The 26,704-nt window shown below is 43.7% G+C and overlaps 1 protein-coding gene across 2 annotated transcripts in view; it reads right to left on the bottom strand.

The window, feature by feature from the left end:
• Window positions 1-24,374, bottom strand: part of myot (myotilin) — a 39,156-nt gene extending 14,782 nt beyond the window's left edge. The window contains exons 1-8 of one of the 2 annotated variants that reach the window (XM_048177043.1): window positions 24,122-24,374; window positions 21,567-21,619; window positions 11,748-11,895; window positions 10,481-10,537; window positions 10,234-10,375; window positions 9,659-9,682; window positions 9,426-9,545; window positions 2,512-2,668 (exon numbers count right to left, since the gene is read on the bottom strand). In XM_048177043.1, the coding sequence (XP_048033000.1) occupies window positions 2,512-2,668; window positions 9,426-9,545; window positions 9,659-9,682; window positions 10,234-10,375; window positions 10,481-10,537; window positions 11,748-11,895; window positions 21,567-21,574 (656 nt within the window). In that variant the 5' untranslated portion in view covers window positions 21,575-21,619; window positions 24,122-24,374. The remainder of the gene's footprint in view (window positions 1-2,511; window positions 2,669-9,425; window positions 9,546-9,658; window positions 9,683-10,233; window positions 10,376-10,480; window positions 10,538-11,747; window positions 11,896-21,566; window positions 21,620-24,121) is intronic. The other variant, XM_048177044.1, reaches the window with a different exon arrangement.
• Between the last annotated feature and the right edge of the window lie 2,330 nt (window positions 24,375-26,704).

Genomic DNA, 26,704 nt, shown 5'->3' with positions numbered 1-26,704 from the left:
GAAAATGATGACAGAGGAATCGAAGGAAACTTATTCATATAGTGGAATATTTTTCATCTCTTGAGCATCCTTTCGAAGCATCATCAGTTGCACTCAAATGATCTGCCCTTATGTTGTTGAAGAAATTAATAAATAAATATAGCTGCAAGCAGCAATTATTGGGGCCAAGCACAAAGAGCATGATAAGCCATGCCAACATGGGAGCATCAGACCAGCTGCAACAAAGAAGCAAGTAATGACAATTAATGATGATTTTAGGCAAATTGGCATAAAAATGTGCTTCATATTTAGTAACTTCTGAATTAACTGTTTTTTTTTTTTTTCTTTCAGAAATATGATTTAATGACACTAAGTTACATCAAGGGTCAAATAAAATAGAAATAGCACTTTAAAGTTACAAGACTCAGTTGGCATAAACATTATTCATCTACAGCAGATGTGAGTCAGATAAATCAGCCACTCATGAAGGCGCTAAAAGAACATTGTTTATGCAGCACTTTAAGAATAAAATAAAAGGCAAACACGCGAGTGAAGGTATTAGTAACAAAGCAGTCAAGAATAAAATGTCAAAAGCAATCGACTGTTGATCCCATGATCTATTATATACCATAACATAAACACCAACAATAATAACAAGTAAGAACTAAAGGGTAATAACAAAATAATATATAAACTATAATATAAACTTTAGGCTGCATAACATTTAAAGCAACTGCAATAAACCTCAAATTTCAGGCACTAATGACCTGAAGTGTTACTGAGTGTTGAGTCTTTGTTAGATTAGCAGTTCTTTTCTTTTTCCCTAAACTGCCACAGTAGCATTCCTGACTTGCTACAAATCAAGCCTCTTAGGTGGCTTGGACGAGTGACATGCTCAAATTCCCAGTTGGAGGCAAAACGCCAGAACTGAGCACCAAACTGAGCACCAAAATTCATGCTATTTTCATTAATAGCTTTTCAGAGCTTCGTTTAGGAACTTTGGATCCAAACAAATCCTCAGCGTGTCTGTTTCTCTTTACAATCACTATGTTGCTGATCCAATCTGTTGGCTCTGTAACATCTGTAATATAACTTTGACTGGGTAAAATGGGTTTCAAAGTGCACATTAAGAAAACAAACAAACAAACAAAAAACATACTGTTATCATCTTGATGTAAATTACAAAAACATGATTTTGTGAAAACAGTGACATCATGCACATATTTAGAGTTCAGTCAATAGGCATGCACAACTTGACAACCAAAACAATAATGGCAGACTACAGGATTGCGTTTGTGCTGCTCAAGATACTGAGTTTATTAAAGCTTCTCCAACAAAGTGTAGAGTTACTGCACCACTACTATGAGACGTTAAACCGAGGTCCTGACTGAAATCTCATGGCACTTCTCGTAAAGGTGTAACCCCGGTGTCCTGGTCAAATTTCCTCCATAGGCCCATACCAATCATGGCCTCCTAATAATCTAATAATCTCCTAATTGAATTGGCTCTTTCACTCTCTCTCCTCTCCACCTACAGCTGGTGTGTGGTGAGCGCACTGGCGCCGTTGTACTGTGGCTGCCGTCGCATCATCCAAGTGGATGCTGCACACTGGTGGTGGATGCGGAGAGACCTCTAAAGCGTTTTGGGTGTACAGTAGTACATAGGAAAGCGCTATATAAATGCCTCATTCATTCATTCATTCATTCATGACCACCGGAGATACATTATTTACATATGTCGAAATCTAATTCTCGTCGCCAACTAATTCTAATTCTGACCTTGCCAACTACTGGCCTGGCATGCATAATACAGTGTTTTTTGTCGTATTTGTGAGTTTGTGTGAAAGGGGATCATTTTAACAACGTTGTTATCTGTACATGAAACTTTTCAATAAGGCAAAGGATAAAGTATCTGTTTTTAAGTACATTGTAGCATAGATGTTACGTACCCTGAAAAAACTTTTTTTTTCCCCTCATGTCTTTGTGTTTGCCCTGCCTCTCCTATTGAGCTCTTTTGTACTCTAACCAATAAAGTATTCCAACAGTGACTGATTTGGCTGACATCATTCTCCTTCTGTGAAATAATAATGAAATTATCATTAACACTGCAGTTATTTGTCATTCACTAGAATGCATTCAAATGGCTTTTCAAACACATTTTGTGTCTGCCCTCTGAACTTTCTTTTTTTTTTTTTTTTTTGTGACAACAGAAGTGTGCAGCCAGGCACTCAGGCAGCTTACAGGGAACAGTGGTTACAAGGCTTTTTTTCTGGACTTCTTGACTGTCTGTACTCATTGGTGGACAACAAGGGACCGTCTGACAGCAAGGCACCAAGAATAGAGGTCATCTCCCACTTTTTTTCTTCTTTTTTTTTTTTAAAAAGATGTCTTAGCATTACTTTACTTTCCAAATGTGGTGTTTGTGTGCTTTTTGTGAATGTCTGTCTAGATTTTAAATCTGATCTTTATTACATGTTTACTTCAACATCTTAAAATTTTAGCAATGACTCAAATGATTTAAAAAATATCCTACCGTGCTGCAGGGATGGCAGTCTCTTCCTCAGAACTGTCAGGCCATTCTGGAGGAGGAATTAGTGTGTCTTGTAGTAACAAGGGATGGTCATCTTGCTCCAGTCCAGCTGAGCTTATAGAGGAAGGCTCATCCTCATCTGCCAAAACCTCCTCTAGGTCTTGAAAGAACAGAATTATATTATTAAACATTAAATGTAGTATATTTATTTCCCTTGTCATTTCAGACAAATTGATTGATTACAGTATAAACACATGTATCAATCAAATACATCAATTCATCAGTAGGCCCAAATAGAATCTGCTGCCTTGTTTTTCTGCTGAATTCCATAGAATGGATTTACACTTGGTACAATGTATTAAACAGTGTGGACAGTATTACCTTATTGGTGGTGGAAAGTTTTATTAAGTTGGTCAAAATATTTTATATACAAACACACACTTAAAAAAAAAAAACTTGGAAATTGCTTGTAAATTTCAAATACAAAGAGATGGTAAGTGACACATTGAATTAAACAACACATTTTGAAGTACAAAAACTGAAATGTTTACAACTTTATTTTTTCAGTGTGGCACGGAATGCAGAATTTAATGAATAACAGGTATTTTAGTTATGTGTCCTCCTTCCGAGGTTCAGATTGTGTGGGACCATTGAGATAAATTGTGTTTGTTTTGTGTGCCTACATGAATCATCATCATCATGTTGTGTCAAGTAAATTAAGCTTTGTGTTCTCTTTTATCATCTTGTGTTCGAGATCAACCTATGTTCCCATATACGGGCATCCGTATATGACCTCTGCAGAAGCATCCAATTGCAGACTTGGCTTGACAGTCTGGCCCAGTGCCAGGTAAGGGACTGCCCCATACCAAAGTGCATAAAGCACCTGCATGCACTACATTTCCTCATTTGTCATTTGCTTCTTTTGACCTCTGGAATATTTACTCTTAACTTGTGGTTTTACAGACTTCACCATTGTCTATAGGAGGACACAAATTTTTGGATCAGCCTCCACCAGACTTTGAGCTGTGCTGATCAAAGTGACCCGGCTTTTTCGAGATGTCTTATCTGATAGCTATGTTAGTGAGCCACTCAGCCCCAGGGACGAGGATGATGCTGGCCTTCTTGATGGCTCAGAAGACAAGGATGCCATCCGTTATCTGTAATGACATGGGTTACCCCAGCTACCGAGACCACCATCCACCAGGCCTCTAATAAAGTCTTGGCCTTGGCTGTAAGAACCCTCAACATCTCCTCCCTGCTTTCCGCTTACCAGGCTGAGTTCTTGGTCGACATGGAAGGACAACTGGAGAAAGGGCCACCCTCACCCATTCTCTGGAAGGAGATCATTACAGTTGATGACCTTGTTCTTCATAATGCCCATCAAGCTGTCCAATCTAGTGGGCATTATATGGCTCTCTCGTGGTCTGAAAACATGCACTCCGGCTTAAACTATTTGGTCTTCCTGATAGTCAAAAGCATCTCTTTAGTCCTGCTGTCGTCTTAATGCAACAGCACTGCGATGAAAAGGAGAAGGATGAGTCTTTCAAATTTTGCCTTTTAAGAAAACCTGAGCCATGGCAGACCCCCTCTGTGTGGCCACCTAACACCCCTGCTACTGGATGCCATTTCCATAATGAAGGCGGGGCTAATATATCCTGTAGCAAGCCACCGGCCCAGCAGAGTAACCCCCTCTTGCTAAGCCCTGGGGAAAATGTCTTTGGTCACTGTCACGGCCAAGAAACTCCCTAAACGTAAGCAGCCAGCCTGATACACAGCCAAAGGGGGTTCAAAGTCCATGCTCACGGGCGACCAGCCTTCTGGACACCAGTTCTGCACATCGTAGCAGCGCAAATTAATGTCTGGTTTAAAATATGCTTTTTGGGGAGGTAACTGGTGCAAATACCAGTAAATTGACAAGCACAAATCTAAATAAATTACCTTGTGTGATTCATTTAAATGCCTTGCAGACTTTTGTGCATGTTCATGTCTTTTGGAGGAGGTGTGGCTTTGGAAAGCGATCTGAAGGGAGGGTAGGATCTTATGCTTTCAAATCTAGCTTGCTATTGCTAGCCTCTCCAAAATTGCCTACCCTACCTACCCTACTCTACTCTTTTTTTAGTATCAAGCACATCCGACAGGAGACTGTATATTAAGACAGACACATTACATGATTTGACCGATTTAGATGTTATGTAGGATGGGCGACAGTGCTCTGTTTTAAAGGAAAGTAACGGAATGCGGCATTGTGTTAATAGTTGGAAGCCAAAATAAAAAACTAAAATAAAATTCTATTAATCTCACACTCAAAGTCATTAAATAATCTTTGAGAGCAAGGAGGTTGCCCTTGTGTACTTTGCAATTAGGGAGGACCGGCACTGTATATAGACGACTGGCTGATTATAGTCGATTAGAGAGAAAGTGATGCAAGACACATATCACTGTGCTCAGCTTCAGAGTAAATGTGAGCAAAATCTATTTCACTCCCGCTCAGAATGTTCTGGGTCTGAAGATAAATTCAATTACAATGCATGCACATCTATTTACAAGAACACATTCTCTCCTTAATGAACTGCCTCTCACAATTCAGAGAAAGATTGAGGGTACAATATTGCATGTCTCAGGCTACAGGGTCTTATGGCTTCAGCTGTCCAGGAGGGCAGAAAAGTGAATGTGTTGTGGCCAAGCACACCACACTCAGCCCATATACACTATATTGCCAAAAGTTTTGGGACACCTGCCTTCACGTGCACATGAACTTTAATGACATCCCATTCTTAATCTGTAGGGTTTAATATGGAGTTGGCCCACTCTTCTGGGAAGGCTTTCCACAAGGTTTAAGAGTGTGTTTATGGCAATTTTTGACCATTCTTCTAGAAGCGCATTTGTGAGGTCAGGCACTGATGTTGGACGAGAAGGCCTGGCTCGCAGTCTCCGCTATAATTCATCCCAAAGGTGTTCTATCGGGTTGAGGTCAGGACTCCGTGTAGGCCGGTCAAGTTCCTCCACCCCATACTTGCTCATCCATGTCTCTATGGACCTTGCTTTGTGCACTGGTGCGCAGTAATGTTGGATAAGGAAGGGGTCTTCCCCAAACTGTTCCCACTAAGTTGGGAGCATGAAATTGTCCAAAATGTCTTGGTATGCTGAAGCTTCAAGAGTTCCTTTCACCGGAACTAAGGGGCCAATTCCAACCCCTGAAAAACAACCCCACTCCATAATCCCCCCTCCACCAAACTTTACACTTGGCATAATGCAGTCAGGCAAGTACCGTTCTCCTGACAACCACCAAACCCAGACTCGTTCATCGGATTGCCAGACAGAGATGCATTATTCATCCCTTCAAAGAACATGTCTCCACTGCTCTAGAGTCCAGTGGTGGCGTGCTTTACACCACTGCATCTGACACATTGCATTGCACTTAGTGATGTAAGGCTTGGGTGCAGCTGTTCAGCCATGGAAACGTATTCCATGAAGCTCTCTATGCACAAAGTTTGAAGGTCTGTAGCTATTGACTCTACAGAAAGTTGGCAACTTCTGCACACTGTGCGCCTCAGCATGTGCTGACCCCGCTCTGTGATTTTACATGGCCTACCACTTCATGGCTGAGTTGCTGTTGTTCCCAATTGCTTCAACTTTGTTATGATACCACTAACAGTTGACCGTGGAATATTTAGTAGTGAGGAAATTTCACGAATGGACTTATTGTACAGGTATCATGGTACCACACTTTCACTGAGCTCCTGAGAGTGACCCATTCTTTCACAAATGTTTGTAGAAGCAGTCTGCATGCCAAGGTGCTTGATTTTATACACCTGTGGGTGAATTGGGTGTCCCAATACTTTTGGCAATATAGTGTAAATGATTTGGAGCTCTTAACTGTGTGGAAGACTCTGAATCATTTTGGTGCCCCGCTTGCAGGAGCATCATGTGTTGGTAAGCTGCGACAATACCACAGCTGTAGCACAATTCAACCAGCAAGTGGGGATGCGCTCCTCCAAGCATCATCTCACAAGCTGTTAAAGGTGCCCTAGATTCAAAAATTGAATTTACCTTGGCATAGTTAAATAACAAGAGTTCAGTACATGGAAATGACATAGAGTGAGTCTCAAACTCCATTGTTTCCTCCTTCCTATATAAATCTCATTTGTTTAAAAGACCTCCGAAGAACAGGCGAATCTCAACATAACACCTACTGTTACATAACAGTCGGGGTGTACGCCCCAATATTTGCATAATGCCAGCCCATGTTCCCAACATTATGAAAGGGATTACACAAGGGCAGCCAGTATTAACGTCTGGAGCTGCAAAGCCGAATCATCAGACTAGGTAAGCAAGCAATAACAACAGCGAAAAATGGCAGATGGAGCAATAATAACTGACATGATCCATGATAACATGATATTTTTAATGATATTTGTAAATTGTCTTTCTAAATGTTTCGTTAGCATGTTGCTAATGTACTGTTAAATGTGGTTAAAGTTACCATCGTTTCTTACTGTATTCACGGAGACAAGAGCCGCCGCTATTTTCATTTTTAAACACTTGCAGTTTGTATAATTCATAAACAACTTCATTCTTTATAAATCTCTCCAACAGAGTAGCATTAGCCGTTAGCCACGGAGCATAGCCTCAAACTCATTTAGAATCAATGTAAACTTCCAAATAAACACTGTACTTACGCGATTAGACATGCTGCATGACGCACACTTTGTAAAGATCCATTTTGAGGGTTATATTAGCGGTTTGAACGTTTTTTTTGTTGTTCAAGGCAATCGTGAGCTTCGGGGGCATGGAGCACAAGATTTAAAGGGCCACACACCCTGAATTGGCTCGTTTATAATGATGCTCCAAAATAGGCAGTTAAAAAAATGAATTAAAAAAAATCTATAGGGTATTTTGAGCTGAAACTTCACAGACACATTCAGGGGACACCTTAGACTTATATTAAATCTTTTTAAAAAAAGTTCTAGGGCACCTTTAATATGGAGCACTTTCTGTCATTACAGGGACATCTTGTTGAGGGGGAACCCGCTCTATGGAGACTGGCACCTCCATACAAAATGCTCATTGTACTATGCTCTTCTCACTATGAAACGAAAACGCACCCCTCGAGATGGACATGCTGGCCTATACATGGCCCGATGTGCTGCTCCATGCATTTTCTCCCCTTTGCCTAATAACACAGACTGTGGCCAGGGTGAGAGAACAGAGCCTGAATCTGATTTTTATAACACCCAGGTGGCCCAAAGCACCTTGGATCACAGAGATAATCCCCCTGCTGTATGCCCAGATGTGGCCCCTCCTATTATGCACAGACCTCTTGTCCAAAGCGAATGGGGGAATTTGCCACCCTCATCCAGACAGGGTTTCCCTTTGGGCCTGGCCTGTGTGAGGGCAAATTTAAACACAATGAGGGTCTCTCCACGTGTTACTGCCACTTTTCAGAATGCTAGGGCCTCTTCTACACGATTTCTTTATGACTGTAAGTGGCGTGTGTTTGAGGAGTGGTGTGAAATTATGACATTAAAAAAAGCGCAAGTCACACATATTTCTAAAGGAACACTGCCCAACAGCAACACCAACCAACCGCAGGTAAAGTTACAGCAGGAGGCATGCCTCCCTTTGTTCTCGTAGGAAAGCATAGAAAACCATCAGACCCCTGGTGTGCGGTGGGTTTTGTGGGGGGGTAATTGTGAATGAATGGGGGAAAGTCACTTGAGAGGAGGCAATGTCTCCATCGCGCTATGATTGGATGTAATTGGTTATGATTGGATATGATTGGTTTGTGCGATAAATCCTGCCTCTTGTTGATGTGTGCATTCCGCATGTCAGTTTGACTGAAAAAATGATGGCATCAATCGGAAGACTAATTGAAAAGTAAGTAAACAGATCACCCAGTTAGATATCACTGCTTTATGTCACGTCAAAATCAAACTTGAAATGGACTGACAGCATGATGACTGCGGGGTTTTTTTTATTTTTTAGTGCAATCAGCTTGGTGAAATTAAAAATACAATTCGTGTCTGTGGAGCATGACTGATGATCCAAAATAGCCTAAGTTGACTATTAAAAAGAAAAACATCAATACACAAATAAAATATATTGTAAATTATTATTGCCTTTAGTTATTATTTTGGAATAAATGTAGAAATGCTTAAAACACTAACTTGAGGAGACTGACTTGGTTTTGATAAATAGAACATTACATTGTTAATGTAAAATAACAAAATAGAATTGTATTTGGTTTCTTTTTTTCTTTTTCGATGTAATGTAAAGTAATGTTCATTTAACAAGGAAGATGTGTTAACGTTAAGAGTAATGCATGAATTTACAGATTCATATATGAATAAAAAATGTGCCTCCTCATTTCAGAACACCACTGCACGCCACTGGTTTGACAATACTACGGTGGGGCAACACCCTCTTATTCGTAGATTTATGAAGGGTTCACTTTGTATGGTGTGCTACTTTGTGACATGTCATGCACCACCTTTCCAGGTGACCGCCCTCTGGCTTTCAGAGCCTCACTGTGAGTTTATTGGGTGCAACGGGGGAGCTATCTATATCTCCCATAGGTGGATCTCGAACAGATGATATTATACCACAATGGTTAAAAAACACATAAAAACAATAGGTTACAGTTCAAAACCCCGGTCCTCTGAAACATTGAGTGGAGAGATCCACCAAGCTTGCACCACTTGCTGCACAAGAAGCAAATGCTCACTGAGGAAAATCTCTCCACTTGATGTTTCAGAGAACAGGGTTACAAACAGTATCCTATTGTATTTATGTGGGTTTTTTTCTGTTGTGTTATAATATACTTCTGTAAAATGTATGCCATAATCATTGAATTATATAAATTATACATTCATTTAGATTAATTTGTAACCATGCATTGAAGCAAACAATCAATTTACCTGTGTATACTTCAAGCATGGCACTGCATGTTGCTGTTCCAAACTGATTTGATGCTGTGCATTTAAATATTCCAGAATCTTCTGGATAAGCCTCTGTGATCACTAGGGTGCACAATTCCTCTGCAATAAAACAAAGAAGAGTTAAAAGCCTAATATTTGACATATGTTTATGTTTCAAAAGACAAATAAGTCCATATTCCTTTATGCACCAATTGAGATAAATGCCTACTTACCAGGAACAGAAGCTGAACTTGCCTCTGACAAGAACAAACAAACAAAAAAAAAAAATAAATAAATAAATAAATACATTGCCTTGTACAGAAACTAGTAAGATGAATTGTGTTCTATTACTTTAAAGGAACAGTTCGCACTAAAATTAAATTTCTTGAAAATCCAAACCTATATGTTGGTATTTTCAATCTTTTCTATCCAGGTTAAAAATAGTCCACAAATGTCACTGATGCCAAAACCTCCGTCTCTGCCTCTTTTTTTTTTTTTTTTTTTTTTGAATAGTGAATGCAAAAGATACAACTTAAATTTTGGTCTTCACACAAAGCTATTGTACAGGTTCAGAAGACTTAGAATATCGCACACAAGTCATATGGACTACTTTTATGGTGCTTTTATATTTGTCCATTTAGAGCTTAACAGACATGGTCACTATGATCTGTCATGTATGAAAAGAGCTGTGTAAATATTCCTCTGATGTAAATATTCCTACTTGTGTGTTGACCACATTTAGATTTTGGGGTGAGCTATTCCTTTAAACATCAGAGAAATGTCAAATAATGCTACATCTTCCACTGACTCTTTCTAAGAATACGGAAGTCTGCCGAATCAAGGATTTGCTCATTCTCTCTGAACCAGGAGATCTGCAGTGGAGGAGTTCCTCTGATCCTGCACTCCAGAACCACCAGCTGTCCCTTCACGGTGCTCACGTCATGGAGACGCTGTCAAGACACAACCATGTCAGAGCTCACAGCATGGTAATGAAATGTCAAATAACAACTTCATTCTGATCCAGTGAACTTCAAGTTTATGTTATTGTTTATTACCTTGACATATGTTGGAGGAACTCCAGAACTTCCTGAACCCTGATTTGTGTTCTGAACCTGAAACATGACAAAAACACAGATCAGCAATCTGTGTTTAGGCTGGAAGTACAGTTTTACGGATTTATAAAAAGTAAAATAAAAATGTTCTCTACTTTCTCCTACATTCTCTACTTCCTCCAGTTGAAAAACAACATGCTTGATAGGGTGTTAACTGGCTGTTGGGCTTTTTGCAGATGCCAAATATACTGTAGCCCATCACAGTTTTGTCAAAGAGTGCCACAAGTCTCATCAGACGCCTACAGAGGTGACTCGGGTCCTGGAGGGATTAGCTCCATCCCTAAGATGCTAAAATACAATCATGCGCAAAGGAGCTTCTCTTCTACTTCTTGTGAAATTGATTTCGCTATTAGTATTCTCCACACTGCAAAATCCTTATGTTTTGTTCGACTATGTGTAGGTCTATGTAAAATATGGGACAAATCACATCCATCCATGTTGATTTGTTATGGGGCATTTCATTTTTCATATCATTTTACCTATAAATATGGGTTAGGTGGCAACCCTAGTCCCAGATCGTAGTGTGTTGAAAAATTAGTATCCCAAAGATACCAGTCTGCTATCTCTTGTGGAGTGTAGATTCATACAAACTTAAACACAGGACTAATTAGGCAGGTATGTTGGATTAGGACTGGAACTAAACTTTGATTAGGAACAGAATTAAATGATTTGGGGGCCTGAAAACACAAACTTCTGAAAATGGGTTTTAAAGTGCAATTTTTTGAAAGTGCATGAATTTGTGAAAACATGACGTCATGCGCATGCATACTACGTGTTCAGTCTATAGGTGCATAGTATTTCTTTACAAAATGACATCAACTACTGGCCTGCCAGCATAATACAGTGTTTGTAGTCATTTGTGTGTGAAAGGGGATCGTTTAGACAACGTTTTTGTATGTACAAAGGAAAACCCATTCCATTTGTAGTACATCGTTGTCGTTAAAATGTACCCTGAGTTTGACACCTCTGATGTAGAGAGTCACCAGGAAGAGAAAGTGGTTTGAGTGAAAATATGTTATCATCTTTAACAACATTGTGAACTTAGAGCAGTTAGAGCAGTCATCCCTAAAATGGCAGATTGGTTAAAGTCAACTTTTTCCCCATTTACAACTGCCTACAGTCCTTTTTAGGCTTCACTTAATTCAAGTTCCTTCAACAACTCTGATTAACTATAAAAAACAGAAATCATTTTATCTATTTATGTTCTTACCATTTGAGGACTAATGCAGAGAGGCTGTACTAAAGTGGAGTGCCTCTGCTGAAGCACTGTAGAGGAAGATGATGATGAAGAGGAGGAGGATGTTTCACGGGAACATGATGATATAGTTAGGGACATAGTTGATGTTTTTTTCGGAACCCTGAAAGAGTTAGAAAATAATGTCATTAAGTTTATGACAAAACAAGTATAAAATAATGGTTCTAAGACATTCATAAGTATATAAACATTTAAAATGCACATATAACCATTAAAGGGTTAGTTCACCCAAAAATAAAAAAAATCTGTCATTAATTACTCCGTCACAGTTATGTTCAGTTTTCACAGACTTTTAGTTATCATTTACTTTTAGTTTGTTTTCATTCTTCTCATGTGTTCCTTTGTTTGATTTTTCCACCACTCCTTTGTTTCTATGGTTACTGTTATTAGTTCACTCTGTTCAGGTGCATATCATAAATAATGTTTGAGTCACTACTTAAGTTCTTCATTCACAGTATTTCAGTGTCCAGTCACGCTTACATTTAGTGTGTGCCGCCCTCCCTGTTTTGCCCGTTATTTGGATTATTATTCATTTTTATTACTTCACAATTAACTTCAGTCTTCTTGCACTCACCAGCCCTTTCGACGACGAGACCCTGAAGAACCTTTTTTGGATCAGGGCCAATTACCATGTTGTCGACCTCCCAGACACCTCTGGACTTAACTGGAGGAATGCCATCATATGGTGTCTGGAGAGTGTTTTGCCCCTGTCCAGAACTCAGCTAGACCCAGAGCCTGAATCACCACCATTGACTGTGGAGAATTTGTGTGAGCCCCTGCAGACGGGGAGCTACAGTCCACCATAACACGTCAGCCAGAGCCCTAGAAGAGGAGGACAGGGGTGACCTTCACCCCGGAATTGGAGCTCCATGGTGAGTCTGACCAGGGTGTGAGCCCGGGACATCAACAGATGAGAGAATAGTGAAAATGCAGAATGAGGACTGGCTGAGAGACATATGTGAGGAGGTATTGACTCCTACCCTATCCCATTTGGCACCTTCATTAGCCGTTGTTTCTAGACAGCACTGAAGACTGTATGATTTATTAATTTCATCGACCTGCATGGACTGTGTTATACTAGCTGTTATCCAGTCGAGATTCGTATTGCCACCACCACCACCGCAAAGTTCAGCCAGTCCTCCAGCCCTGCAGCTGCTGGATATTTACAGCCCTATGCCATCTCTGGGGATGCTCTGGTGTGAAGTCGAGCCACAGGTCATTCTACCACCAGCAGCGCCTGTGCTAGAGGATCCTGCCACTCTGCCTCATGCCTCTGATATTTTCGCTCCATCCCGGCCCATCAACCTGTCAGCTCTGCCTTGGCTCTTGCCACCTTCGGCTCCACCGGAGACCCTCGTCCTTGCGGCTCCACCGGGTTCCCTTGTCCCACCGGCTCCCCCTTGGTCAGTCATCACTCTACTTCTGCCACGGACTTGCGGGCTGTCCGCTGTGCTCCGTCTCTCCACCCCTATGGCTGCACCCTATGGCTGCACCTATGGATCCATTGGCCTTGTCTGCTGCAGTCGTCCCCCAGCTGTCATCAGCCACAACACCATCTTGGCTCCTCCCTCCCTCGACTCCGCCTTGGGTTGTCAGCACTGTTTGGCTCTGGTTCTGTGTTAGCGGACTATTTCCACCATTGCCGTCAGGAGATTGTCGTCCACTCACCATCATCCCATCAGCACTGTCTTCTTTCACCATCCCTTTGCCATCTCCTCGCCCCCCTCCAAAGCCCCCACCATCCCTCCTTCTGCTCATCATCTGTTACAGCGCGAGGTCGCGCCTTGCCAGAGGGGGGAGTAATGTCACATTTATGTTTAGTTTTCAATGGATTTTAGTTATCATGGACTTTTAGTTTGAGTCACAACTTTAGTTCTTCCTTCACAGTCTTTCAGTGTACAGTCACCCTTTCATTTAGAAAGTGTTGCCTTGCCTGTTGCCCTGAAATCTGAGTGCTTTCTGTCTCTCCATTGACAGTATCTGCAACTACCACTTTCAAGCCGCAGAAAGTTAAAGACATCATAAAAGTAGTCCATGTAACCCAAGTGGTTTAACCTCAATTTTATAAAGCAACGTGAGTGCTTTGCCACAATTTTTTTTTTTTAAAATATTAATCTTCAACGCTCATTCACGAGAGCACCATGACGCATACATGTTGTGTTGATATTCTGTAATGTTTTGTTGTGTTGATATTTTGAAAATAAAGTGGCAAATTATGTTTTTTTTTTTTTTTTTTTGGTGCAAATAAAGAACTCGTGTCATTTCATAAAACTAAGGTTAAACCACTGGAGTCACATGGATTACTTTTATGATGTCTTTACTTCCTTTCTGGGGCTTGAAATTTGTAGTTACAGAAGCTGTCAATCGAGAGACAGAAAATTCTCAGATTTCATTAAAAAGATTTGTGTTCCGAAGATTAACAAAAGTCTTACAGGTTTGGAACGACATGAGGGGACGTAATTAACGACAAAATTTTCATTTTTGGGTGAATCCTTTAAAGCTTTAAGATGGAGAAATCTACAGAACTAAATATATAATAAATGGCGATGCAAAGTGAGGAACTACTTAATGGTACATTTAAATGTCTTTCAAGTTCTGGGGTCTCATTTATAAAACTGTGCGTAGGATCCCTACTAAAATTGTACGTACGCGCAAAAGCTAGATTCTGCGTACGCACAAAAAAAATCAGATTTATAAAACCATGCGTACGCCAGAACCTGCGCACAAATCCCTTTATAAATCCCAGTCAGCGGAAGATTGTGTGTACGTGCATCTCCACCCTGTCTCCTCCCCGAAATCACCAGATATGGAGCTTACGACGCCTAGTTTTACTATGCATAACCTCATCTGCATATCATTTCCATACAAGTTCCCAACCACATGACACCATGGTTAACACCGTCAAAGGTACAAGACACTGGAAAATATTAGATATGGACTATAAATGCCATTTGTGCCACACATTATATTGATAAAGATCATCCAGTATCCTCTTTATGTTTTAGAATAAATATATCAAAATATCCATAAAAACAAAATTGTATAAAATACTTCAGATAAAGGTTTTAGAATAGAGTTGATTCATTCATTTCCACTGGCCAAATAGTATTTGAATAGTTTTAAACAATTCAAATCAAATGTATGCAGTTTTGCTGATGAGGTGAACATATCTTTTAGGAAGTTTATAGGCTATTTTTAGTGGAAACAGATCGGCCTACTTATCTAATATCTAAGTTAAGTGTGCATCACTGATCGTCATTCTCAAAAAAATATTTTGTCATAACATCTGCAGTTTAGTTTAAAGAGGAATTATTGTGCTCCCAGCGCTCCTCGCTGTCATAAAACAGCGTGTACTGGAAAAGTGATCGAAAGTAGCACATCTACTATCTCAATTCATATCACTTTTGTCTCCAGAATGTGCGTACGCACGGCTCAAAGTTTGCTTAAAGGTGCGCACATTCTCCCGTCAAGTTTGTTTTTATAGATCACAACCTTTGCGCGGGAACTGGCGTACGCACGCTTCCAGCCCCGTTCCCTTTCGATACTTCACTCGTACTGCGTATGGGGAAAAGTCTCCCTTTTTCCCCGTCACTGAAGCCTTTTTCAATAACGCAGTGTAACTGCATCGTCATTGGTTCACTCATAGACAAGTTGTTGAACCAATGACGGCGCGGCATAGCTGCGCGACCTATGGCGAGAGAGCGCGCGAACTTTCCCGCCGAAATGGGCGGGGTAAAGGGCTATATAAGCAGGCGTTTCGCCATAGGATTTCAGTCCTTTCTCCTTCAGCGACGACAACGCATCTCCTCGCTGATCTCCGCCTGAAGCCTGAGGAAGCTCGCCGCCTTCGAGAAGCTCCCGCCGCCGTCTGAAGAGGCCCCGCAGTGGACCCAGCTGAACTCGCCGGTCGGAGACAGCGCTGGCGCCCTCGCTGACTGCCGCCCCGAGCGCCGTCCTCGAGACGCCCGCCTCCCGCTCCCGCTTCCGGCCGCCTTCTCAGCGTGTCTCCTGCCGCCATCCGGTGCGCCCCTTGAGAGCTTTCCCGCGGCTTATTGCCGCTCTAAAAGAGCGTTTCCACAGCGGTTCTACCGCTCTAAAAGAGCTTCCGCGGCCCTCGCCGCTCTAAAAAGAGCCCCCCAATCGCCGTTATAACGGCGGCGGCGTTGCTGCAAATGCCGCGCCACTCTTGTGGCACGTGCAGAGCCCCTCTGCACGATGATGACGGACACAGCGAGTGTGTCGCGTGCCTGGACAAGTCCCACGGCGACGGCGCGCTCGCTGGAGCCTCATGCCCGCACTGCGAGAGCATGAGCCTCGGTTCTCTGCGCTCGCGGGTCGCCTTCTTCACTGAAGGCGATCTCGCCGCTCGCGCCCTCCCGTCTCCTTCCTCTCGCGAGCCGGCCAGGAAGAGACAGCGGGGTAGAGCGACTCAGCGCCCGGAGTTGTGCGAGCTCACGTCGGCCCAGCCCCCGCGTGCCTCGCCTTCTCCCCCGAGAGAACATTCTCCCGTCATGTTCTCCCGACCAGAGCAGCGTCCCTCTGCAGATGCGAGCGACCTCGTCTCGTTTGGAGGATCTGACGAAGAGCCGGATGACTCCTTGTCTCTTGCGGCTTCTGAAGCGGAAGGATGGGCTGGCGAGACGGACGACCCTGCTCCCCCGCCTCCTCTGGAGCCCATTGATCACGGCCAGAGTATGGATGCCGAGCTCTTCCGCATCCTATCCAGAGCAGAGGAAGAGCTAGACCTCGACTGGGCCCCTCCGGAGGAGCCATCGCGTAGCCGCCTGGATGAGTGGTTCCTGCCAGGCCGCCGCCAAGCCCCTCGCCAGCGTTCCGCTCCATTTTTTCCTGAGGTGCACGAGGAGCTTACGAAGTCGTGGCGCGCTCCGTACTCCGCCCGCCTCCACACAACACACCGTTCTGCCCTCACTGCTGTCGACGACGCAGAAGAGAAGGGCTATGAGCATTTGCCGCCCCTGGATGAAGCGGTGGCAGCTCACCTCTGTCCTCCCGCGGCTGTGGGATGGAAGACCAAAAGAGCCCTGCCTTCCAAGCCCTGCAGAACCACCTCTACTCTGGCTGGAAGAGCCTACACCTCTGCGGGCCAAGCTGCTTCGGCGCTTCACACCATGGCGATCTTCCAGGTGTTCCAGGCCAAACTCCTCCGCTCTTTGGACGAGTCCGGCATTGATGCACCTGCCTTCAAGGATCTCCGCAGCGCCACCGATCTAGCCCTGCGGGCCACGAAGGCCACTGCCCAGGCCATCGGTCGTTCCATGGCCAGCCTGGTTGTGCTTGAGCGCCATCTTTGGCTCAACCTCACGGAAATCAAGGACCTGGATAAGACGGCCTTTCTGGACGCCCCGGTCTCCCCTTCCGGTCTTTTTGGGCCAGCGGTGGATGGTTTCACCGAGCGCTTCACAGCGGCGCAGAAGTCGTCTCAGGCCATGAGACACTTTCTGCCCAAGCGCTCCAGCTCTGCGTCTGCTCCTAGCCGCCCCAGGACTGCGCCGGCTCAGCAGACCAAACCTGCCCCATCCACCTCTCAAGCAGCGCCGCCTAAGGAGCATCGTCAGCGCCCTCGCCCTGCTAAGCGCCAATCCTCCTTCCCGAGACGCCAGGGACCCTGGCCCAAGATTGTGCTGGACCCGGTGACTCCGAAGACGTCCGGATCCAGCAGGAAGGAAGAGGGTTGGGGAATGTCCCGTTGCGACCGGACCACCCCAAAAGCTCCCTCGTGCAGTCTCCCCTCCGCCTCGTTTAATTCCGGGCGTGGGAGAAATGCTCTGTGTTGTAGCTGGGCCCACACATGTTGCGCCCAAACAAAACGCCGTTTTCACGGCGAACACTATTTTACTTCCTCTAAAAGAGAGCAAATTTCCTCTTCCACCTCCTTCGGTGTACGGCCCCCTACCCGGCGGCCTGTCATCCGACATCATTCAACCCCTTGTCACTCGGGCCGAGGCCTGGCAGGCCATCCCCGACGTGTCAAGCTGGATCCTCGGGATCATAAAGCAGGGCTACTCGCTCCAGTTTGCACGACGGCCCCCTCGCTTCGGAGGGGTGCTTCAAACCTTGGTGAACCCGGACGACGCTCCCGTCCTCCGGGCCGAGGTCATGACCTTACTGAAGAAAGGGGCTATAGAAATAGTTCCCCCTTCAGAGAGCGAGTCAGGCTTTTACAGCCGTTACTTTCTGGTCCCCAAAAAGGATGGCGGCCTCAGGCCCATCCTAGATCTCAGACTTTTGAATCGCTCCCTCATGAGACGGAAATTCAAAATGCTGACACTGAAGCAGATCTTCGCACAAATTTGTCACGAGGACTGGTTCTGCTCGCTGGATCTGAAAGATGCATATTTTCACATCCAGATAGCCCCCCTTCACAGACGATTCTTGAGATTCGCGTTCGAGGGGTGGCATACCAATATACAGTCCTGCCCTTCGGGCTGTCCCTGGCTCCTCGCACTTTTACCAAGTGCATGAACGCAGCGCTTTCCCCTCTGAGACAGATGGGAATCCGGGTTCTGAATTACCTCGACGATTGGCTAATTTTGGCCCATTCGCGAGTCGAGCTGGAACACCACAAATCCGTGCTCCTCAGCCATCTCCAATGCCTGGGTCTCAGGGTCAATCTAGCCAAGAGCTCACTGCTCCCCAGCCAGCACATTTCGTTTCTGGGGGCAGTTTTCGACTCAGTCCGCATGACGGCAGTAGTCTCGCCAGAGCGCGCCCTGGCGATTCAGCAGCTCGCGGCTTCCGTCAGGAACAAAGCCTATCTTCCTCTGAAGCTCTTCCAGAGGCTCTTAGGGCTGATGGCTTCCGCCTCCCCAGTTCTGCAGCTTGGCCTTCTTCGGATGCGGCCGCTACAGTTCTGGCTGAAATCCCGGGTCCCCCCACATGCCTGCCGCACGGCCGCTTATGTCTCAAGGTCAATCGGGCCTGTCTTTTAGCCCTGAAACCTTGGATGAACCCTGCTTGGTTCAGTCTTGGGGTACCTCTACAGGCGGTGTCACGAAGGACGGTGCTCTCGACGGACGCATCCAACTCAGGTTGGGGGCTCTGTGCGAGGGCAGACCGGCCTTCGGTTCGTGGTCCCACGAAGAGAGCCATCTCCATATCAACTGCCTCGAAATGTTGGCAGTGATGAAAGCCCTGCAAGCGTTTCAGGTTCACTTGACGGGACGCCACGTCTTAGTCCAATCGGACAGCATGACCGTGGTGTCATACATAAATCACTTTCGTCCAGCCGTCTATGCGCTCTGGCGAAATGTCTTCTGGAGTGGGCAATACCAAGGCTTCGGTCGCTCAGGGCGACTCATATACCTGGCAAAACCAACCTGGGTGCAGACATGCTATCACGGAGCAACGTCCCCTCAGACGAGTGGATGCTCCATCCCCAGATGGTTTTCAAGATTTGGGAGCTCTTCGGGAGAGCAGAGGTAGACCTCTTCGCCTCAGAAGACAACTCTCATTGCCCAACATATTTCTCAAAGGAAGTCGATGCGCTGGCCCACACCTGGCCCAGCACACTCCTTTACGCATTTCCCCCGATCGCACTGATCCCGCAGGTCATCAGGCGAGTCAGGGAAGACAGACACAGAGTCCTTCTAGTGGCCCCGCTCTGGAGGAGCCAGACTTGGTCCTCAGAGCTGTTCAGGCTCTCCACGGAAGCCCCGTGGCCCATTCCCCTGAGACGGGACCTCCTCTCTCAGGCGAACAGAACAATCTGGCACCCCCAGCCAGAGATCTGGGCTCTACACCTCTGGTCCCTCGATGGGAGCCGACTGACCTTCCCAGGGACGTACTAGAGACCATATCTCAGGCGAGAGCCCCGTCCACGAGACGCCTCTACGCCCAGAAATGGTCGGTCTTTGTTGATTGGTGTTCCACACGCAACATAGACCCCGTGGAGTGTGACGTATCACCGATACTGTCCTTCCTCCAAGAGCGTTTGGATCTGGGGCGCGCCCCTTCAACGCTCAAAGTATACGTAGCAGCCATCTCAGCCTTTCATGCTCCTATCGCTGGCCAGTCAGTGGGTCGGAACAACCTTGTGGTTCGTTTCTTAAGGGGTTCGAGGCGATTAAATCCTCCTCGTCCCCTTACTGTTCCCACTTGGGACCTTTCTTTGGTCCTTAGGGCTCTCAAAGGAAACCCCTTCGAGCCGCTGAGTTCAGCTGACCTCAGGCCTTTAACCCTGAAAACCGCTCTGCTACTTGCACTAGCATCGGTCAAGCGTGTTGGCGATTTGCAGGCCCTCTCTGTGAGCCCTGCGTGCCTCGAATTTGGGCCTAATGACTCTAAGGTCGTGCTGAAACCTAGGCATGGCTACGTCCCCAAGGTGCTCTCTACTCCGTTTAGAGCTCAGGTCATTTCGCTCTCTGCTCTTCCTCCCTCCGCGGATGAACAGGAGCTGAAGTTACTCTGCCCTGTCAGGGCATTGAGGACCTATGTAGAGCGATCACAGCCTTTCAGGCAATCAGATCAGCTCTTTGTCTGTTTTGGTGGCCGCACCAAAGGGTCTTCGGTATCAAATCAACGTCTCTCGCGTTGGATAGTCGACGCGATTAATCTCTGTTACTCCTCCCTGGACATTCAATGCCCCTTAGGAGTTAGGGCCCATTCCACTAGAGGAATGGCTTCCTCCTGGGCCTGGTCTAATGGAGTTTCCATTAAAGACATCTGTGAGGCGGCCGGCTGGTCCTCGCCGTCCACTTTTGTCAGATTTTATCATCTGGACGTTCCGGCCTTACAAGCCCGGGTCCTCTCAGTGTAACCAAGCGGCCTCTTCGAGTTCCGCCTCTCGCCGATCAGGAGTCATCTCCTCTTGTAGTGTAACAAGGGTTTACGACGGCTTTGCCTTCTTACTTGCTCTCTTGGTCCCCTCTCGGTGTCCAAAACAAGTTATGTCGTTCCCTGCCGTGGCACGGCGCGGTTGAATTCGTTCCCCATACGCAGTACGAGTGAAGTATCGAAAGGGAACGTACTCGGTTACTAACGTAACCTCGGTTCCCTGAGATACGGAACGAGTACTGCGTTACTTGCCGTGCCACGAGGCTGCGGCTTCAGTGTCGTCGCTTCAGTCGATTGGCCTGAAATCCTATGGCGAAACGCCTGCTTATATAGCCCTTTACCCCGCCCATTTCGGCGGGAAAGTTCGCGCGCTCTCTCGCCATAGGTCGCGCAGCTATGCCGCGCCGTCATTGGTTCAACAACTTGTCTATGAGTGAACCAATGACGATGCAGTTACACTGCGTTATTGAAAAAGGCTTCAGTGACGGGGAAAAAGGGAGACTTTTCCCCATATGCAGTACTCGTTCCGTATCTCAGGGAACCAAGGTTACGTTAGTAACCGAGTACGTTTTGTGCGTACGCACGCTTTATAAATGAGACCCCTGGTCTGTAACTAAAACTTTTTTTTTTCCCAAAACAATTCAAACAAACACCATAAAAGTATATGAATGTGAAATCATACAACTTGTGCACTGTATTTCAAGTCAGTAATGATATGCGTGAGATATACACTTAATTTAAATCTTGAAATACATGAATTACTTCTGGTGCTATGAAAGCTTTAATACCTGTTCATGTTCACCTGTTGTAACTGCATAAAAAAGTAACCTAATTAATAACTAGTTCATAATTTAGTTAATAATTTTTAACTTATAGTTAAAGAAAGAAGAAAGAAAGTCACACATATTTTGTGGGTGAGTAAATATAGACAGAGTTGTCAGGTTTTTTTAAACAGCATCTTTTTTTCTGTCTGTCTCTTACTGTGCCATGTTTCCAGTATCTCCAAAGCGTGTTGATGATCCCAGTAGGAGACACTTGAAAATTCAAGAAGAGAAATATTGAGTTAAATAGGGCATGAAGGGTTTATCATGTTTATTTTTGTTAAAAAAGATGATTTTTGCACTAGTGGTGGAATTTGTAATAAGTTTTTGAGAAAGTCTCGCACATCACCTTGATACAAATGAAGTGGCATAAAGTAGACCTTCTATATTGCAAGCATAGAGCAGAAACAAAACTTGAAGTGGTCAAATAAAATAATACCAAGAAGTGCCATCCTGTAGTGTAGAGTTACAATAAAGTTGCAAGTGAGCATCACACAATATATAAATAAACCGAAAAAAAACAACAACAACAACAACAATTTTGTTTCAGAAAAATATTTCTCTCTTTTCTGCACTCTTAATTTCATCTGCTTTAAGAATACTTGAGCAAGTTTGTAAACAGATTGTTGACTTTATCCATAGCAATGCTATGAGTCTAACCCCTTTACTCCCCTTTCACTGGTACTCAATAGAGTGAAGCAACGAAACCTGAGCAGCTCCTGGGCTAATTTGGTTGTGCCTTCTGTGTGTTGCATTTAGAAACACATGGTGTAGGATAAATCTTTCACCCTGGTTTGGATTTGAAAGTGCCATCTCAAATCATACACACAAAAATCACAGTTGAATATATTTTTAACTTAAACTAGGGTAGTTGTACTGATGTGTAAGATTAATCTTAATTCAATGAGATCATACCAATTTCATTTGATGTATTCTGTGAGCTTTCCCTGAACATGACGCACTTTTGTTGTTGATCCAACCAGTGCTATATAGAATTTTCTGTTTAATGGGTTGTCAGTGTTTAATGTTATATTAGACATTTAAAAGAGCTTATAGAAGTTTTTGTTGTTGTTGTTGTTTTGTTTTGTTACCATTATGGTGAAAAGGTGAGCTTGTGCTTAAAATGAGTTGTAAAAACCAAGTAAAAACCAAGCTCTTCAGCACAATTGTAACCACAAAAATCAACACAACAGAAACTCCTTTAAATTTCAAACATAACACTAAACATTAAACAGTTAATTTCAAATTTTACTCTCCTAATCCAGCCCTATGCAAAGCATGCTGGATACTAGAAATCCACTGCTCAGTTTCAGTCAATGCAAAGGAGCATTCATGTGTGTCCCAACACATATGAATTAAGTTAATTTAAGATTTTACAAATTTAATTTCATTTGACAAAATAAAATTGAATGCAAGTGATAATTAAGTAAAACATTTGTGTTGCTTTAGCTCATTGTAGTTAAGTAAACTGAACAAACAGCTAATTTTTTTTTTTTTTTTTTTTTTTGAGTGAGAGGATTTACTAAATAAATAATCAGAAAAAAAATCTGTCAGTTTCAATGGATACTAATAAGAATTATCCTATAATAATTATCCTTATTGTTTCCTCAAATCACCTTGTAAATGTGATTGTATAGTGCCTTCATTTCATAGCGAGGTAAACCTTAAAAATAAAGGTTCCAGTTACAATGCCCGAAGTCATGGGGGGAAAAAACTTTTTTCCATAAAGAACTTTTAATTTTTCGTAGTTATTTTGAAAATCATCTATGTACTGGTACCTTAAAGAACACTAAAACTTGTACCATTGGAGAACCTAGAATGAAACATCTAGAACTCCAAAGAACCATATAGCAACTCCTGATCCCATACAGACAGAAAAGAACAGGGTTCTTAATTGCAAAGAATCACTGAAAAATTTAATGGCTATTGAAGTATCCTGATGAGATGATAATAAAAATATTAAAATTACATTAAAGGAACACTCCACTTATTTTGAAAATAGACTCATTTTCCAACTCCCCTAGAGATAAACAGTTGAGTTTTACTGTTTTCGAATCCATTCAGCCGTTGGTCTTAGTACACGATGTAACTACAGAAAAGTTAAGTTTTAAATAGGAAAAATATTGAAACAATTTGGTCATTTTTGAGCGAGATGCTAATGGTCTAATCAGATTCAATGAACTATGCTAAGCTATGCTAAAAGTGGTACCGCCAGACCTGGAGATCGGCTGAATGGATCCAAAAACGGTAAAACTCAACTGTTTAACTCTAGGGGAGTTGGAAAATGGGCCTATTTTCAAAAAATTGGAGTGTTCCTTTAAATCATTTTTCCTTTTGGTTAATCAAACATATGTAGCCCAGCATCAAAGACTGCATTCTAATACACTTTTTCTGTTTAGTACTTTAACCAACTAGATTAATCTACATTTTCCAAAAATTTCCTTGAAAAGAATAAATCTCGATAGCCTAATGTAGAGTTTTAATGTAACACATATGAACAGATGTTTCAGTATCAGCAATGAAGTTTTTGCACAACCATGTAATGTTTGTCTGTCAAACATTAGAAAATCCTCTTGGAGTAAATCAACATATATGTCTAACTACAACAAACATCCATTCTGTCAAAGCAAAAAATTAGCCACCTCTCAGGCTAAGAAAAACACATTATTTGCACGTGTGCCACCAGTGCACCTGTTTCACATGCTGGAGCCTTACCGCTGTATCCTGTTAATGTGGAGGGGCCAATGAAAATTCCACTGGGCTGACAAAACCAAAGCTAAAGGAAGTTAAGAAGAGAAAAACCCACCTTGTTGCCCTCTTCCCCTCTCAAAGAGAGTGCACCTCAAATCTTTTTGCCCCCCCCCCCCCCTCTTTGACAGGATGTCTTCTACCCGGTAAAAGAAATGGAGAAGTGGGGACAGGAACCAGACTGGGCAATTGGTAAAGAGATTCACAAGCTTAACTACAGGTTGTCTGGGTAGGAATAAGGTGCAGAGAAAAGTAAGGAAGTACATTCAAATCTCATCTCACATTACAGTCTGTCCATCTGACACAGCTGACTCCACAGTAAACGGGTGAACCAAACACTTTGGTGTCAAATATAGACCACACTCATGCACTCAGCCTCAGGGATGGAAATAGCATATGCAAGAAGCTCTTCTATTAATCATTGTCCAACCCTCTTCTAGGGGGATTGGTAAGGTTGGTTAGTTACCACTATCACAAATCATGAAAGAAAAATGTAATATGATATCAGAACCATCAAGCCCCTATGATCATCTTTTTGGCATTTAACCTGAACCCTCTGGGTGTGGGGTGTGTTCCAATAGTTGATCATCCAATTGGGCTCATCACCTCATTTCACTCTCTGTGCAAACTCTGCCTTGGACTGCAAATCATACACACAGTGTTTCACATCACTTGCTAATCAGGGGCTGCACATGTACTCACCATAAACTCTCTCTGTAAAGACTCACTTCTCCCTGCCAGACACTTCTTCAAACACTGAGATCTTCTTCAGTCTCCCTTGTGGTTATAGTTGCGTTCCTGCCATGTTGTAATTACCGTAACGATTCGGAACTGTAAAAAGCCTTCACGTGCTTGTAGAACTTGTAATTACAATATGTAAACTAGTAATCTTCTGAGAGCTATGCTGCATTCACGCCACCTTGTATTTAACAGAATTTTGAGATGACAACACATGACGAGGATGTGAATGCTTTTTATGAGCCAGAATCTCGTAGTTAAAGCAATTATGATATGGCTTGAATGCATCTCTACAACTTGTATTACATGGCCACTGTACCACCTGACCACAGCAGATTTAAGGGGCAAATTCCAAACGGAAGGGAGCATCCCTATATGCCCTACTCCCTTTGAAAGGAAGAGCCCTTGTAGTGGGGAATTTGAAGGGAGCAGGGCACATTACTTAACACATTTCTTACATATGAAACTTATTTAAACATAACATGACAAAAATGTGTGAAATATATCACGAAAAAACAAAACAACTTGAATAGCTATGTTTGTAAGATAACTGGAACTCTACCACCATCTAGCTTTAAAATGAATGAATCACCCAGTATTTGCTGGGTAACATGACCATAAATAAAAAATGACTTCCTTGAAGTGACCATCGCATGTAACCTTCGCTAAAGGCCTTGTGGAAGGGACCTTCGTGAAGGGATTCAGTTGTTCACTTTCGTTTGGAACACCCCTACAAAAGGTGTGCCCTTCAAGGGTGCAAAAATGCCAAAGGTGTGTTCGACTTGAAGCAGCACTGTGCAGACCGAATGGTGCATGACATCAAAGTACCGTATTTGAAAGCAAACAGAGCTTTATTTTGGGTAATTACAACATGGCGTGAATGCAGCACACTGTCTTCGTTCCTACTGTATCCATCTTAATCAACAGACTCCACTGTTAGGTGAATCTCTGCTTAAAAATTGTGGTTAAGCTTAAAAACCTGTTCACTTCCTGTTTACCACTACTGTCAATAAAGATCCTGCAGGTGGGTTCAACCTCTTCCTTTGCGTGTTGACTCCTGTTCAACTCCAGAGGTCTGGAAAATAACTATGTGGAGGAGCTCTGTAAACTGTATTATTTAGTGAAGTTTAATGACAAGGTACTTACTGATGGTTTCATGCAGGTTTAAACAAACCTATTTATTCATGGATTTCTTTGTAAATTGCTCCCAGGATCAGTACATCTTTTATGCCATCTTCCTCAGTAGTTCATCTTTCATGGTGGAAGAAGATAAAGAGGATCTTAACCCAGCCAATCCAGCCTCTCCAGAGTCTGCCAATCTACTCCAGTCCCAGAGGCCATTGCTGAAACTTCTCCAGCCTCCATCCAGGATCATTGACCTTCATCATTCACCAATCCCATGTGGCTTAACAACCCGTCTGTTCATCCAGGATTGAAAGCTGTGTCCTGGCCTGAAGACTACCCCAGTGTTCCTAGCTGTATCCACTGTACCTTCTTTTCAGGCAGAGGCTGCAGTTCACTTTGAAAATCCCTGTGGCTCCACCTGCTCTGATGGCTCCCTGTGGTGCTCTGGTCTTCAGTTCCTCTGGTTCCACCCGGGGTCACCTCTTACACCAGCTTCGCCCCAGCCTCCAGTTCCAATGTCTCTGATGTGGTCTACAATTCTTCTGGCTACGCCTGAGTCATCTGCTTCCCAGTTCCAGTCTGGTTTCTGATTCCTCTGGCTTCTCCCCATTCACCACAAGAGTCCTTGTTGTCTTCCCTATCTGCCTTGCCCAGAGTCCTGGTCTGGGACAATCCTTCCTCTGTCCC

Source organism: Megalobrama amblycephala, linkage group LG23 (assembly GCF_018812025.1).
Source record: "Megalobrama amblycephala isolate DHTTF-2021 linkage group LG23, ASM1881202v1, whole genome shotgun sequence".
Classification (NCBI taxonomy): domain Eukaryota; kingdom Metazoa; phylum Chordata; class Actinopteri; order Cypriniformes; family Xenocyprididae; genus Megalobrama; species Megalobrama amblycephala.
Note: the sequence above shows the minus strand (reverse complement) of the source record. Positions and strands in the feature narration are given on the sequence as shown.